At 38.3% G+C, this 12,970-nt stretch overlaps 1 protein-coding gene across 6 annotated transcripts; it reads left to right on the top strand.

The window, feature by feature from the left end:
* Positions 1–1,156: 1,156 nt before the first annotated feature.
* On the top strand, positions 1,157–11,832 carry tom1 (target of myb1 membrane trafficking protein). 6 transcript variants are annotated; one of them, XM_061701173.1, is made up of 16 exons: positions 1,157–1,318; positions 2,315–2,399; positions 2,492–2,570; positions 2,656–2,805; positions 2,897–3,031; positions 3,130–3,267; positions 6,136–6,252; positions 6,462–6,595; positions 7,269–7,311; positions 7,408–7,531; positions 7,840–7,906; positions 8,012–8,081; positions 8,750–8,815; positions 9,221–9,283; positions 10,187–10,226; positions 11,184–11,832. In XM_061701173.1, exons 1-16 carry the CDS (start codon positions 1,267–1,269, stop codon positions 11,276–11,278), a joined length of 1,458 nt encoding a protein of 485 aa, XP_061557157.1. In that variant the 5' UTR covers positions 1,157–1,266; the 3' UTR covers positions 11,279–11,832. The 6 variants fall into 6 exon arrangements, with proteins under 6 accessions (XP_061557157.1, XP_061557150.1, XP_061557153.1 ...); XM_061701166.1 differs by having other exon boundaries at positions 1,179–1,318; positions 6,465–6,595; XM_061701169.1 differs by lacking the exon at positions 3,130–3,267 and having other exon boundaries at positions 1,179–1,318.
* Positions 11,833–12,970: the final 1,138 nt, after the last annotated feature.

Below are 12,970 nucleotides of genomic sequence, written 5' to 3'. Positions count from 1 at the left end.
TTCTCCGAACTGTGAGGCAGACGCTCTAACCAGATTCAGCATTCTTGATTTATTAACTAGAATAACATTTCAAAATACATCTATAGATCAGGTATTGCAAAAGCTTGAAAGTAACCATCTTGAGGTGAGCAGTGTAACAGGAGGATCGGCACATGGAGAAGACGGAAGATCTTCACATTTGCTTCCCTCTTTACCTTCACCTCTTTGCATCAGCGAGCATATCCTTGGGTGATGTCATCACATTGTGTGTGACTTGGGCACAACTGCTTACCTTACTTGACCACTGCTCCTGCAAACAAACACACTTCCTGCCCAAAAACAGAGTTGCAACTTTTTTTTTTTTTTTTTAACTTTTTACCACCTTCCTCAACAATTAAATGTTTCTTGAGTCATAAAACAGTGACTCCCAACTTATCCAACTCTATATTTAACACTACTATCATGTCGCAATTATAGGAACCATCAAAACTAACATAAAAATATTATATATATATATATATATATATATATATATATATATATATATATATATATAAAACAGCACCCAAATGTACCACGTGCATCATCTAGTCTAGAGAAGTTCAGAATCAATATCTACTACATATGACAAAAACATTTCAAATGTAAATAAAATGCATCATCCTCACCAGAAATGCTGATTATTTAATGTATCGATTCATATAGTCTATACTGTATTCGCTACAGACCTTTTTGTTTTGATAGTCTGACAATGAACCTTCGCCTTCACATATTACCAAATATTTGATACGTTTTTTTAAAAAATAGGCTAAAATACGCCTAGAGACGCCACTGGTTTAAACTTACATTAGAAATAAATAAATAATATTTATTTTTAATATTAATTAAGAGTATAGACTGGTTGGAATAAATTAGTACAATTTCGTATCACAAATGTTAGAATTTTGGTTGTAAATATAGGTAAGTGCCAACAATACAGATTACTGTATATATTATACAGCATGTCTTCAGTCACCATGGTAGCAGATGATATTTCTCTCCTTTGCGTGTCAGTCGGTCTATGTGTGTAGTACTAAAATTAGCCGAAGTGTGGCGCACTTTTATCAAGGCGTGTGCATGATGACTCGATGACGCTATCCCTTTAATTCGTGACGCAGCTCAACTAGTGGGCCACTTTGTGCGGCGAGAAGGCAGGCAGGCAGGAAGGAGGGGTGCAGCAGCAGCAGCGAGCTTGGCCGCCTGGTGCCCGGTTCGTCGGTGCTCTGCTGGGCCTTCACTGCTTCCACGATGGAGTTTTTACTGGGGAACCCGTTCAGCACGCCAGTGGGACAGCGGATCGGTGAGCTTGTTTTCCAACCACTCATGCATGGTTTCAATGTAAACGAGCAAATGCAAACGTCCGGCATCTTCGTCATTCTTCATTCACAAATCTTTGTCTTTTACTTTACTTTTTAAATCCAAAATCTACCAATCATTCGAGTTAGGATGTATAAATGCCAATCCTGCAATAATGATTAAGCCTTTATTGAGACTGACAGAGGAGTAATAAGTAATGCTTGATTGACATGCCTGATAGCCAATGGTTAGAAAGAGGCGGGGTCATGTAGCAAATTGATTGGTTGAAGCGCGGTCGACTTCCTGCTGACCGAAATCAGATGCAAGTTCTCATGCACTTGCTTCACAATTTAAATTGTGGTCTTATTAAGAAATATATTTATTATATTATGTAATTGCATTTACTGTACATCCGAATAATATTTATTGGGCCTGGGAACTTTCAGTAATTTAAAGACAAGCAAAAAGATTTTTTCTTGTTATCATGTATTGCTACATTATATTAATAGTTCCTTTCTAAACGAATTATTCCACTGTTTCTAGTGGTGAAAGGTTGTAGATTTAATTGTCTCTTATTTTAGATGTTTTTAGTTTAGTTTTTTTGTTTTTATTAAAATTCTATCTATTATTGTATGTAATATTGCCCGTTACACATTTTGCTCACACCGCATTACCACAAGGTTTCGGCTCCTCCTCTGTAAACTTTTTAGATGGTGTAAACAAAAGTTCTTAGACCCACTGAGGTAGCTGGTTCCCAGTATTTTCAAAATTACTTAGATAAAATGAGTATAAATTTCTTTGCCCTCTTTCCTGTGTATAAAATAAACAATCTGTTCACTATTGATGCTGCTGCTGTTGATAAGATTTTAATGCCTGTAAAATTGTTATTGTTCTGTTTATTTTAATAACGCTCGTCTTTCATTCATTTAATTTCAATTACATATATTTAAAAAAAAACACACATCTATAATGTAAGTGTATGTGTGTTCGTCTCTCACAGAGATTGCAACCAGCTCTAGCCTGCCATCAGAAGACTGGTCACTAAACATGGAGATCTGTGATATGATCAACAGCTCTGAAGAAGGGTGTGTTTGTGTGTGTGCTTGTACGTGTGTGTGTGATAAGCAACCCCCTTAGGGTTGCATGTATCTGAAATGTCAATATTCTCTAATTCCAGACCCAAAGACGCAGTCAGAGCCATAAAGAAAAGGATTGTGGGGAACAAGAACTTCAAGGAGGTCATGCTGGCTCTCACTGTGAGTGTAGCTACACACCTCCACACTGCTATTGATGCTCTGTGCATGTGTAATTAGATATGAGACACAAGTTCTCTGATTCCAGGTGCTTGAAACCTGTGTGAAGAACTGCGGCTACAGGTTTCACATCCTAGTCACCACAAGGGATTTTATCGAGGGGGTCCTGGTCCGTTCTATCATCCCGAGGAACAACCCTCCTCTGATCGTACACGACAGAGTGCTAGGCATCATACAGGTTGGGCAAAGCTACATGAAAACAAAAAGCTATTTTTAATCTCTGCGGTCACATTCCGTGAAATCTTGTGGTATTTTGTCGTCTTTTCAAGGCGTGGGCTGACGCATTCCGTAGCTCGCCCGACCTGACAGGTGTGGTGTCAGTCTATGAAGACCTGCGCAGGAAAGGGCTTGAATTCCCTATGACGGAATTGGATGGCTATCCACCAATCCAAGCCCCCAAAAGGGTACAAACACTTTATCACGCCTGACTCTAGAACGCTTAACGCTACCTTTTCATCTTTGGTCAACCTTTCTTTCCGGGTCTTTTCTGTGCCTCGCTTAGCCGACCTCGTCTCGGAACGGGCCTGCGGTTGCTACTCTCCCCGCTGCGCTGCTGTCTTCCAAACCTCCCCTAATCCCACCCCAGACCCTTGAGCTAAAACAGACTCTAGATGGAAGTGATGCCTTCACTCCCAACCAGGTGATGGATTTTGCTGCACTTGAGAGGGATATTTTACTACTCTTTATTCACTATACCTGGTACCTTGACTTACCACTGCCCCAACTTACGAGTTTTTCGAGCTGTAAGCCATCACTTTCCATCCATCCATCCATTTTCTGAGCCGCTTCTCCTCACTAGGGTCGCGGGCGTGCTGGACCCTATCCCAGCTATCATCGGGCAGGAGGCGGGGTACACCCTGAACTGGTTGCCAGCCAATCGCAGGGCACATACAAACAAACAACCATTCGCACTCACATTCACACCTACGGGCAATTTAGAGTCTCCAATTCATGCTGTGAGGCTGACGCTCTAACCAGTCGGCCACCGTGCCGCCAGCCATCACTTTATTTATTTTAATTTATTTAACGTCTTCGTGCTGCAAGCCAAAATTCCACTTACAATCTAGCTTCAGAAACACCGCCGCTTGAGGAATGTGGGGGGGGAAATAAAGGGGGAGCCACAGTCGCAGTTGCACTTTCAGCTGTTATTGAACAGGACAAACAGTCAAGCACGTAAATAAAAAATGAGAACAATCGCAAGCAGCTATAGTAGGCCAAAGCTCGAATCCAGACGCACACAAGCAGACCAACCGGACATGTTCCTGAGGTCACTCACCAGGCCACGCCCCGTAAAGGCACAAATTACAGTTGTTGTGGTGACTTCTGTCTTTTTCCAACATAAAGTAATTGCACTTTATGAACCAGTTCATTTCTTTTCATTTCCATTTATTCTGTTTTGTTATTTTTTATATAATACAGTGCTCTTTTTCTTTAGTTACAAACGCGTAACAAAACCTTTTTTTCTTTCTTGGAGGGGCTGACAAGATTATTCATTGATTTCAAAACTATTTTTTCAACTATGAAAAGTCTACATTAAATATAACTTAAAAGAACAACAAGAAAGTAAACAAGTATGAGTAAAATAAAATATAAACTAACAAATAATAATTACCTCCTGTTCCTGCTATGTGCGCCATGGCCTTTTAGGGGCTGTGTGGTACATGCATGGAAATACACAATTACAACCTTAATTCCAATGATGTTGGGACGTCGTGTTAAACATAAATAAAAACAGAATACAATGATTTGCAAATCATGTTCCACCTATATTTAATTGAATACACTACAAAGACAATATATTTAATATTCAAACTGATAATTTTTATTGTTTTTAGCAAATAATCATTAACTTAGAATTTTATGGCTGCAACACGTTCCAAAAAAGCTGGGAAAGGCGGCAAAAAAGACTGAGAAAGTTGAGGAATGCTCATCAAACACTTGTTTGGAACATCCCACAGGTGAACAGGCTAATTGGGAACAGGTGGGTGCCATGATTGCGTAAAAAAGGAGCTTCCCTGAATTGCTTAGTCATTCACCTCTTTGTGAACAAGTGCATGAGAAAATAGTCGAACAGTTTAAGGACAATGTTCCTCAATCACCATCTGTGATGGTATGGGGCTGTGTTAGTGCCAATGGCGTGGGTTACTTACACATCTGTGAAGGCACCATTCATGCTGAAAGGGACATACAGGTTTTGGAGAATCATATGCTGCCATCCAAGCAACGTCTTTTTCATGGATGCCCCTGCTTATTTCAGCAAGACAATGCCAAACCACATTCTGCACGTGTTACAACAGCGTGGCTTCGTAGTAAAAGAGTGCGGGTACTAGACTGGCCTGCCTGCAGTCCAGACCTGTCTCCCATTGAAAATGTGTGGGGCATTATGAAGCGTAAAATACAACAACGGATACCCCAGACTGTTGAACAGCTGAAGCTGTACATCAAGCAAGAATGGGAAATAATTCCACCTACAAAGCTTCAACAATTAGTGTGCTCAGTTCCCAAACGTTTACTGAATGTTGTTAAAAGAAAAGGTGAGGTAACCCAGTGGAAAACATGACCCTGTCCCAGCTTTTTTGGAAGGTGTTGCAGCCATAAAATTCTAAGTTAATGATTATTTGCTAAAAACAATAAAGTTACCAGTTTGAACATTAAATATCTTGTCTTTTTACTGTATTCAATTAAATATAGGTTGAATGTGATTTGCAAATCATTGTATTCTGTTTTTATTTGTTTAACACAATGTCCCAACTTCATTGGAATTGGGGTTGTACATTAAAATAAAAAGAGTCGAAGAAGAAAGTCACGGTTGAACTTAAAATATAACAAATTTTTCACAGATTAGAAAGAATATATGCCCTTGAATATATGCACCCTCCCGTAACGTTTAATGCTCATTTTGCTAACCCGTCAATAGGGTTTTCCATTTTAGTGTTAGCATGAAGCTGTTTCTAAAACGCACTCTATGTCATATTTAAATATACAATGTGTAATTATTTTGATGTGTTTAATTTTACAGTAAACTCCAACTTGGGTGTCAATAAAAAGCTTAACGCACGCTCAGGGAAGGCATAATAACATACGTCACACGCTTCCAGAAAAGCAAGCCAGGTGCCTTCATGGTGCTTTTACAATGCAGGAACTCACAATGGGGAAGATTGATTTGATACACGAGTAAATCGAGTTACAACAAGCTAAACTCGTAAGTCAAGGTACCATTCTCCGTATTTCCATTCATGCTGGCATACTTTCTCACACCCTCCTCACCCGGCTACTTTTTAGCAGTTGTAAAATATAAATAGAGGCTATCTGACCACGGCATTAGGTAAATATGCACAGTCTAATGATATCCAATTCAGAATTTGTATCAAAATTCTGCCCACAAAGTAGTAGTAACTAGAAAGGAACTCAGTAGAATACTCAAAAAAAGAGTTGAGAGTAGGTGCTTGTAAGAATTTGTCATTATTTTTATTATTGTTCAATAAAATATTAGCTATTAATACTCCAGGTGGGAGCACTAAAGGCAGAGCTGGGAGTGGTGCGGACCAACCTCACAATGATGTCTGATATGATGAGTCAGCTGGATCCCATCACGGTAAAAAAAGCTGCCATGGAGTTGCTGGAGGTACAACATTTTTTTTCGTTCTTTCTTTTTTTTGTTTTTGTTTTTTTAAATATTCTGAAATGCAGTATTGTTTCATGCTGCACGAAAATATTTCCCTCCCTTCACGTTGCCCTTAACTGATCTCGCACTTTATGCATGTGCTACATCTGCACCGCCACAAACCATCCCCCCTACCCACCCACACATTCTTTTTTTGGTTGTGTCATTAGCAGTTATACACAGTATGTAAGGAAATGCAGAACAGGATAGTGAAGATTGTCCCCAAGCTTAGTGAGGAGAAGCTGATTGAAGAGTTACTATCAACCAATGACGAGATGAACACCACCTTCTCGCGTTATCAAAGGTAAACCAAATAATTTATCACTATACAACCTTGTGGCAACATTACTCCTTTTGGCTTAAATTAACAAGCTTCAAAATGGTTTTGATCATGCACTTGTATTAAGGAGAATAGTGTTATGTGTGTGTTTATAACAGTAGTTGATATCAGCATGGACCAATGGCAATCTACAGGGAACCAATGCATATTCGCAGTTCGGCTTTTGCGAATTTGCCCATTTCAATTTTGGGGCAGGGGGATGCAGAGCCCGAAGTGTTGAAAATAAGTAAGCGCCCATAATGCCAAAAAAGCACTTAATACCCCTGGTTACTCGCTCCCCCGCCGCGTCAACAGCTTCACCATGCAATCGAATGATGCTTCTCAGAAGGCGCTGACACTTATCCAAGGCTACTCGGACATTCAACAAAACTCGGTGCAGCTCTGCTTACCTTACGCAAAGCCGCCACTAGCTAATTTAACCATATCGTGGCTCAGTCATGGACACCATTTCAGAAATAGGCAGATAACAAAAGTACATTAAGTACCCTTTAATAACAGTAAATATGCTTTGTTATATTTATCCTAAACACGAGAACAATGTCTGATGGGATACTTTGTGGTTGTCTTCAGTCGTGTATGTATACTTTCGTACTGCTGTTTGTTGCTCCCATCATTTTTTTGTTGTTGCTGTTTTTAGGTTTGAAAGACAATTAAAAAATGGTCCAAACACAACACAACAGGTAGATAACCTTGTCCGTAGACACGCATGTTTTTTTTTTGTTTTTTTTTAAATGGTAGTTTTCACGGTTCACATCTCACCTTTTTGGAATTTGCAGAGCCATACATATGTAAACCTAACAGACCTCGATATGAGCCAATCTGCAGCTGCATCAGTCACCAATGGAGGTTCGCTGAGCCAATCAAAAGAGGACAGTTTGTCCAGTCAGATGGCAGGGCTCAGTAAGTTCTTTACGCTGAAAAAAAAAACAAAAAAACATATTTGTTGTGTTTATAAATAGGATTTATGTAACTATGGACTGTATGTTGACCTAAACTAATTGTGGATAACATATTTAGTGACTGTCATCAGGATAAGCTGATTTTTCTTGCATTTATTCACATTTTATGCAATTAATGTATGCGTTACACTTTTTGGGTAGGGCTATTCTGTGGGCTATTTGGGGTTGTTTTTGTGTTCCACAAATTCATCACAACTAAAATGTACTCTTTCTTCACCTCACAAAACATTGTTGCTGTCATTCTAACAGATACAAGGGAAGGAGATGACGTGGATGCAGTTTTACAGAAAGGAAATACCTCAATTCAAAGAGGAAGGTATAGAAAATAACATACAAATAATAATGTTTTGAGAATTTGTTATGGGTGTTTAAATATACAATTAGCCTAATATGCAGTTCAGCAAAGTGAATTTGGTTTCAGTGAGTATACAGACTTTGGGCTGGATGGCCTTGCACAAGCTCAGGACAACTCCATGCAAAACTCCAACGCGGTAAGCAAAGTAGTTGTGTGCCTCAAGTGTTTTCACGTCACGTTATGTGCATGAATTGCTTATGTAGCTCTCGAGTGACTAGTTTTCTGACTTTAAAATAGAACTCAATGAGTAAATCATTCTCAAGGTTTTGGATGTGGTATTCCCAGTAATTTATGTGAATTCTATTGGCTGAGCTGTACAGGTAGTGGATACAGGAAATGAGATGTTTGGGAAGAAATACGGGGTCTTCCAAAAACTTGACATCATTTGAAATATGAATAGCTGAGTAAGTACATGTCAAACAAAATTAAATAGCCTTGACATTGAAAAAGAAAACAATGAAAATTCCAACAGCATATTCAAACGGATATAGATTTTATTACTGATTTCATAAAGGTTTCACAAATGTTCAATATGCGCACTGCCTGTGACGCAACACGTTTCCATTTGATTAGGGTTGCACATATTTAAATTTGATTAAGTGGAAAACTGCTATATTATTAGATGATGAAATGAATTCTGCAACACCCTGTATTATATAATATGCCAGTTTGTTTTTATTGTTGACGTGGGCGAATGTGTCTTGCTGTGTTGTTTTGCCTCTAGTAATTTCATCATTAGTGTCAAGAAATAGATGGAAATCACTTGATCCTATTCTGAAATAATTCTCTATCTGTGCAACGAAGGATTACAGCCCAGCCTCCTCCCACAGCTCCTCGCCAAAGTTAGACTGGATGATTAAAAGGGGAATGGTGGGTCCATGTCCAAAATGTGCCTGATTACCCCCTCCACTTTTTTATTATTTTTTTTTTTTTTCAATTCTGGGTTTTGCTGGTGTTGTTGTAGGAGTAGTTGTTGTTGTTGTTGTTGTGGTCATGAGGTTTTAGGTCACTTTTGCTTTGGTCATTGGTTTACTTTTTCAACCCCATATAATGTAATGTTTGGTTTGCATGCTATTCAAAATGTCCAAGACTTCGATTATGATTTGAATTGACATGGGTGCCCAATGAGCATGGGAAGTTTTGCTTTGCTCTGTCCTGATATTCCTCTTACTTATCATGTTTTGTTCTTTGTGTCATGTTGGGGTCATAATTTTGTAGTTGTTTTTTTTTAGCCGCTGTCATTTTTTTGATATATTTTTTTTCTTTCTTTCTTAGATTCCCGTCAAGCAGTCCAATGTAATGGATGATATTGAGAAATGGCTTGAGCTGGATGATGAGGTGAGCAGTAGGATTAGTAATACTGTAAATATAGATTAAAATGAAAATATACATATCAATGCACATATACACAGAGTTATTTTCAGAAGTTAGATTTTGGATTCAGCACATTGTACTAGTGGTCAGCACCATCCGCATCACACTTCTGAGCTTGGGGGTTTGAATCCGGTCTTTTTGTGTGGAATTTTCAAATTCAGCTGGTGTAGGTTCAGCAACCCTAATGAGGATAAGTGGTATAGAAAATGGATGGATGGATAGATATAGATTACCTTGTTATTTTCATGTACTGATTTTAGCCTTCATATCTCTCACTGGATTCAACACCCTCTTAAAATTCACAAAGAAAAATTATCATGATCATATTCACACATTTATTGATCCCTGTTCTTCTTGACGGCTATTGGACTAAATTTCCAAGGTCAACTATTGGGGAAATGTATTATCAATTAAACTATTCATTTCTTTTTTTTTTTTCTTTTTTATTTGTTTCTAATCTTACACTGAACATTCACAACTAGTGTATTTGATGCCAGTGTCATATTGAGCAGGTTAAAGCTACGCAGATATGTTTCTAAAGCAGAGGTCAGTATGGATTTAGCTCAACTTCCCATCGCTGATGTCTTATTTAGATACAAAACTAGTTGAGACTGAATCAACAGCGCATATGCTGGTTGCAGCCAAATAGTGCACTCCGAATTGTCTTAATTGATTCAACACAAGGTCAACAATCAATTCCACATTGTCAACCAGACTATACAAATGATCATTGATTGTAATGCTCTTCCCTGTTAATAATACATTATCTATAAGTTGTGAACTTTCTTTTTTTCCTCATCCAGGGCAGAATATTTGTAACATTGCATTGTTTATGAAAAAAAACAAAAAATTCTGTTTGCTACACAGTATGATGACTTTGAGGACTCTGATGGTGTCACAAGTGAAGGTGAGCAACTTTGCACCTGACTTGTCCACCAGTAGTTGACTTGTATTATGAAGAACGGGTGGTGTGTTTGATTATGCTGATGACATCGCCACTTTGGACTTGGATTTGGCTGTTTTTCACCACCGCCATGTTTTGACACACTTTTCACCTTGACTTACAAGTTTTTGAGTTCACGAGATTGTATTTGTGTTGTAAGCCAGCATTTGAGTGAGTTCAGACACACTGCCGCTCCAGTGAAATGGAAAAGTAATGGAGCAACTAAGGTACCGGTAATGCCCTTTCATGTGAGCAAGTAGAGCCACTGTTGCCAATTCACTTTTCAGTCGTTTACTGAACGGGATAAACAGTCACACACAAAGGCACAAAATGGGAACACTCGCAAGGATCCGCTGTAGGCCACCAACTCGTACCCAGATGCTGACACGTAAACTGAGTCCAGCTCCTGATGTCGCCCCTTAAAGTTACACATCCAACACATGAATATAAGTACATTCAATAATTACACATTTTTTAAAAAATGTTTTGTTTCTTTTTTACATTCTCTTTTATTATGTTTTTATACAAACCCCAATTCCAGTGACATTGGGATGTTGTGCAAAATGTAAATGTATGTTTTACACAACGTCCCAACTTCATTGGAATTGGGGTTTGGACAATAGTTCTATTTTGTCTTGATTAAAACACGAAGAAATTGTGGTTCTTTTTGGCATGCTACAACAGATAAATGGGATTTCATTTAATTTCAATGGGGAAGACTGATTTCATATATGAGTAAATTGAGTTTTGAGCTTGGTCACAGAACGAATTTAACTTGTAAGTCAATGTCCCACTGTCATTGCAATTAGATTGACATGGATGCAGTTGCCTATTCATTTCATCTTTTGTATTTCATTTATTTCCATGTAGCAGATTTTGTGTGTGTGTGTGTTGTCTAATAGCGGTTGTCCCTTTCTGAAGAATTTGATAGGTTCTTGGCACAAAGAGCAAAAGCGGCCGAGCGACTGCCTTCAGTGCGACAGTCTTCCCAGGAAGCCAACCACTCTGAATCCTGAGCTGCAATTCAGCCCGCCACACTCGCAACGCTCAGAAATTCCCTCTGTCATCAGGAACAGATGGACATTTTGGTTTTATGTATCAAGGGCACATTTGGAATGGAAGATTGCAACCCGTATTTAGTTCTTGTGTATCCTGTTATTGCTTTACTGGGTTTTTAACTGATAACGAGTGGATGAAGGCCAGGGGATTTTACTTGATGTAATTAAGTGGTGGTAATGCAAACATTTGCACAATTTCTATGGTTACTTACATTCATACTATTGAAGGAAACATGGAATAATGTTTCTAAAACAACGTTTGCAACATAGATAATTATATTGCTTAGTATGTACCCTTATTTGTGACATCTTATGATGAATTGCAGATAATGCCTCTATTAAAGTAGCAAACACTGTTAACTTATATGTAGGAAAATTTCCCTTCTTTTCATGTTAATATTGATATTGGCTGTAAATGAGGTTTTTTTTTTTGTTTGTTTTTTTACTTCTTTAATATTTCATTGTCAAGCTGTTTTAAGTTTAAATGCACAGTGCAATTAAATAATGAAGCAAACTACCAAGAGCAAGTTTCTCCTCTAATTGCTCACCCCTATAAATGTTGTATGCTGGAGATATTAAAAAATCAGCTATCTATTTTAGATGGCAGGTTTTATCCAGAAAGAAATGCATTTGAATATTTAAAAATGACAGATGAACTGACAAAAGTCACTGGTGCATCTATCATTGACAGTTGTCTGTACCAGCGGTACACCCTGGACTGTTCGCCAGTCAATCGCTCGGCACATAGACAACCTTACATGGATATTTTTTCGAATGTGGAAGGAAGCTGGAGTGGAGGGCCAGGTGGTTGAGATTTGAAATCAAAACTTCCCTCCCATAAGGCAGACTTGGGCAATTTGAAAAACTGAAAAACCTTTAAAAAAAAAATAATAATAATACATCCATCTGTCAATCTTCTTCCACTTATCCAGACTGATCAGGTGGGCAGTGAGGAAATCTAGACTGTTCTCTCCCCAGCCACGATGTCCAACTCTTCCAGGGGGATCTTGAAGCATTCCCAGGTCAACCCGGGTGAGACAGTCTCTGGCTCCTCTTAATGCGGAGGTACAGAGGCGCTACTTTGACCAAAAGAAGAAAAAAAAAATATCTTTGATGTGCACCACATTTAACAAACATGTTAAATATTGATTATTTTGGATTCAAAGTTGGGTAGATTTATCGGAAAGTCAATAGATTCTTGATTTGGATATGCTTAAGGACAGTGTTGTACTAAAACGATAAATTACTCATCTTCTGCTCTCTAGCAGATGGTTTGTGCTATTTGGTTTTGTATTTGTAATGGATCATAACTTGTCATCCCAAGAAATGTTTTTGAAATTATCCCTTTCACTTAGAGGATCCTTAGTTTAGAACGCAGTTCCCTTCCAATTTGTTCGTTAGTCAGAAAGTGCTCTAGTCTATCACGAACATAGGCTAGCGTTGTTCGTCTTAATGAAAAGGGAATCGTTGTATGAAAACCCATACATATAAAACATGAAAAACGACGAGGTGCCTTTCTTGCGCCTGACGAATGACTTTATTCAACAAGAAAGGATTCCAGTTCATTTTTTACAGAATTGTACGTTATTATTATCCAACTCTTTTTTGTTACACACATATATTCTATTTTTACATGGGCGTGTCGAAAAG

This window comes from Phycodurus eques, chromosome 16 (genome assembly GCF_024500275.1).
Source record: "Phycodurus eques isolate BA_2022a chromosome 16, UOR_Pequ_1.1, whole genome shotgun sequence".
Taxonomy (NCBI): Eukaryota; Metazoa; Chordata; class Actinopteri; order Syngnathiformes; family Syngnathidae; genus Phycodurus; species Phycodurus eques.
This window is presented reverse-complemented; position numbering and strand designations above follow the sequence as displayed.

Excerpts from the sequence above, each read along its gene's own strand:
- tom1 (XM_061701173.1), top strand. The coding sequence starts at position 1,267 with ATGGAGTTTTTACTGGGGAACCCGTTCAGCACGCCAGTGGGACAGCGG. Across the intron at positions 6,253-6,461 it reads CTGCCATGGAGTTGCTGGAG|CAGTTATACACAGTATGTAA; the intron begins GTACAACATTTT and ends TTGTGTCATTAG. Across the intron at positions 7,907-8,011 it reads ACCTCAATTCAAAGAGGAAG|TGAGTATACAGACTTTGGGC; the intron begins GTATAGAAAATA and ends ATTTGGTTTCAG.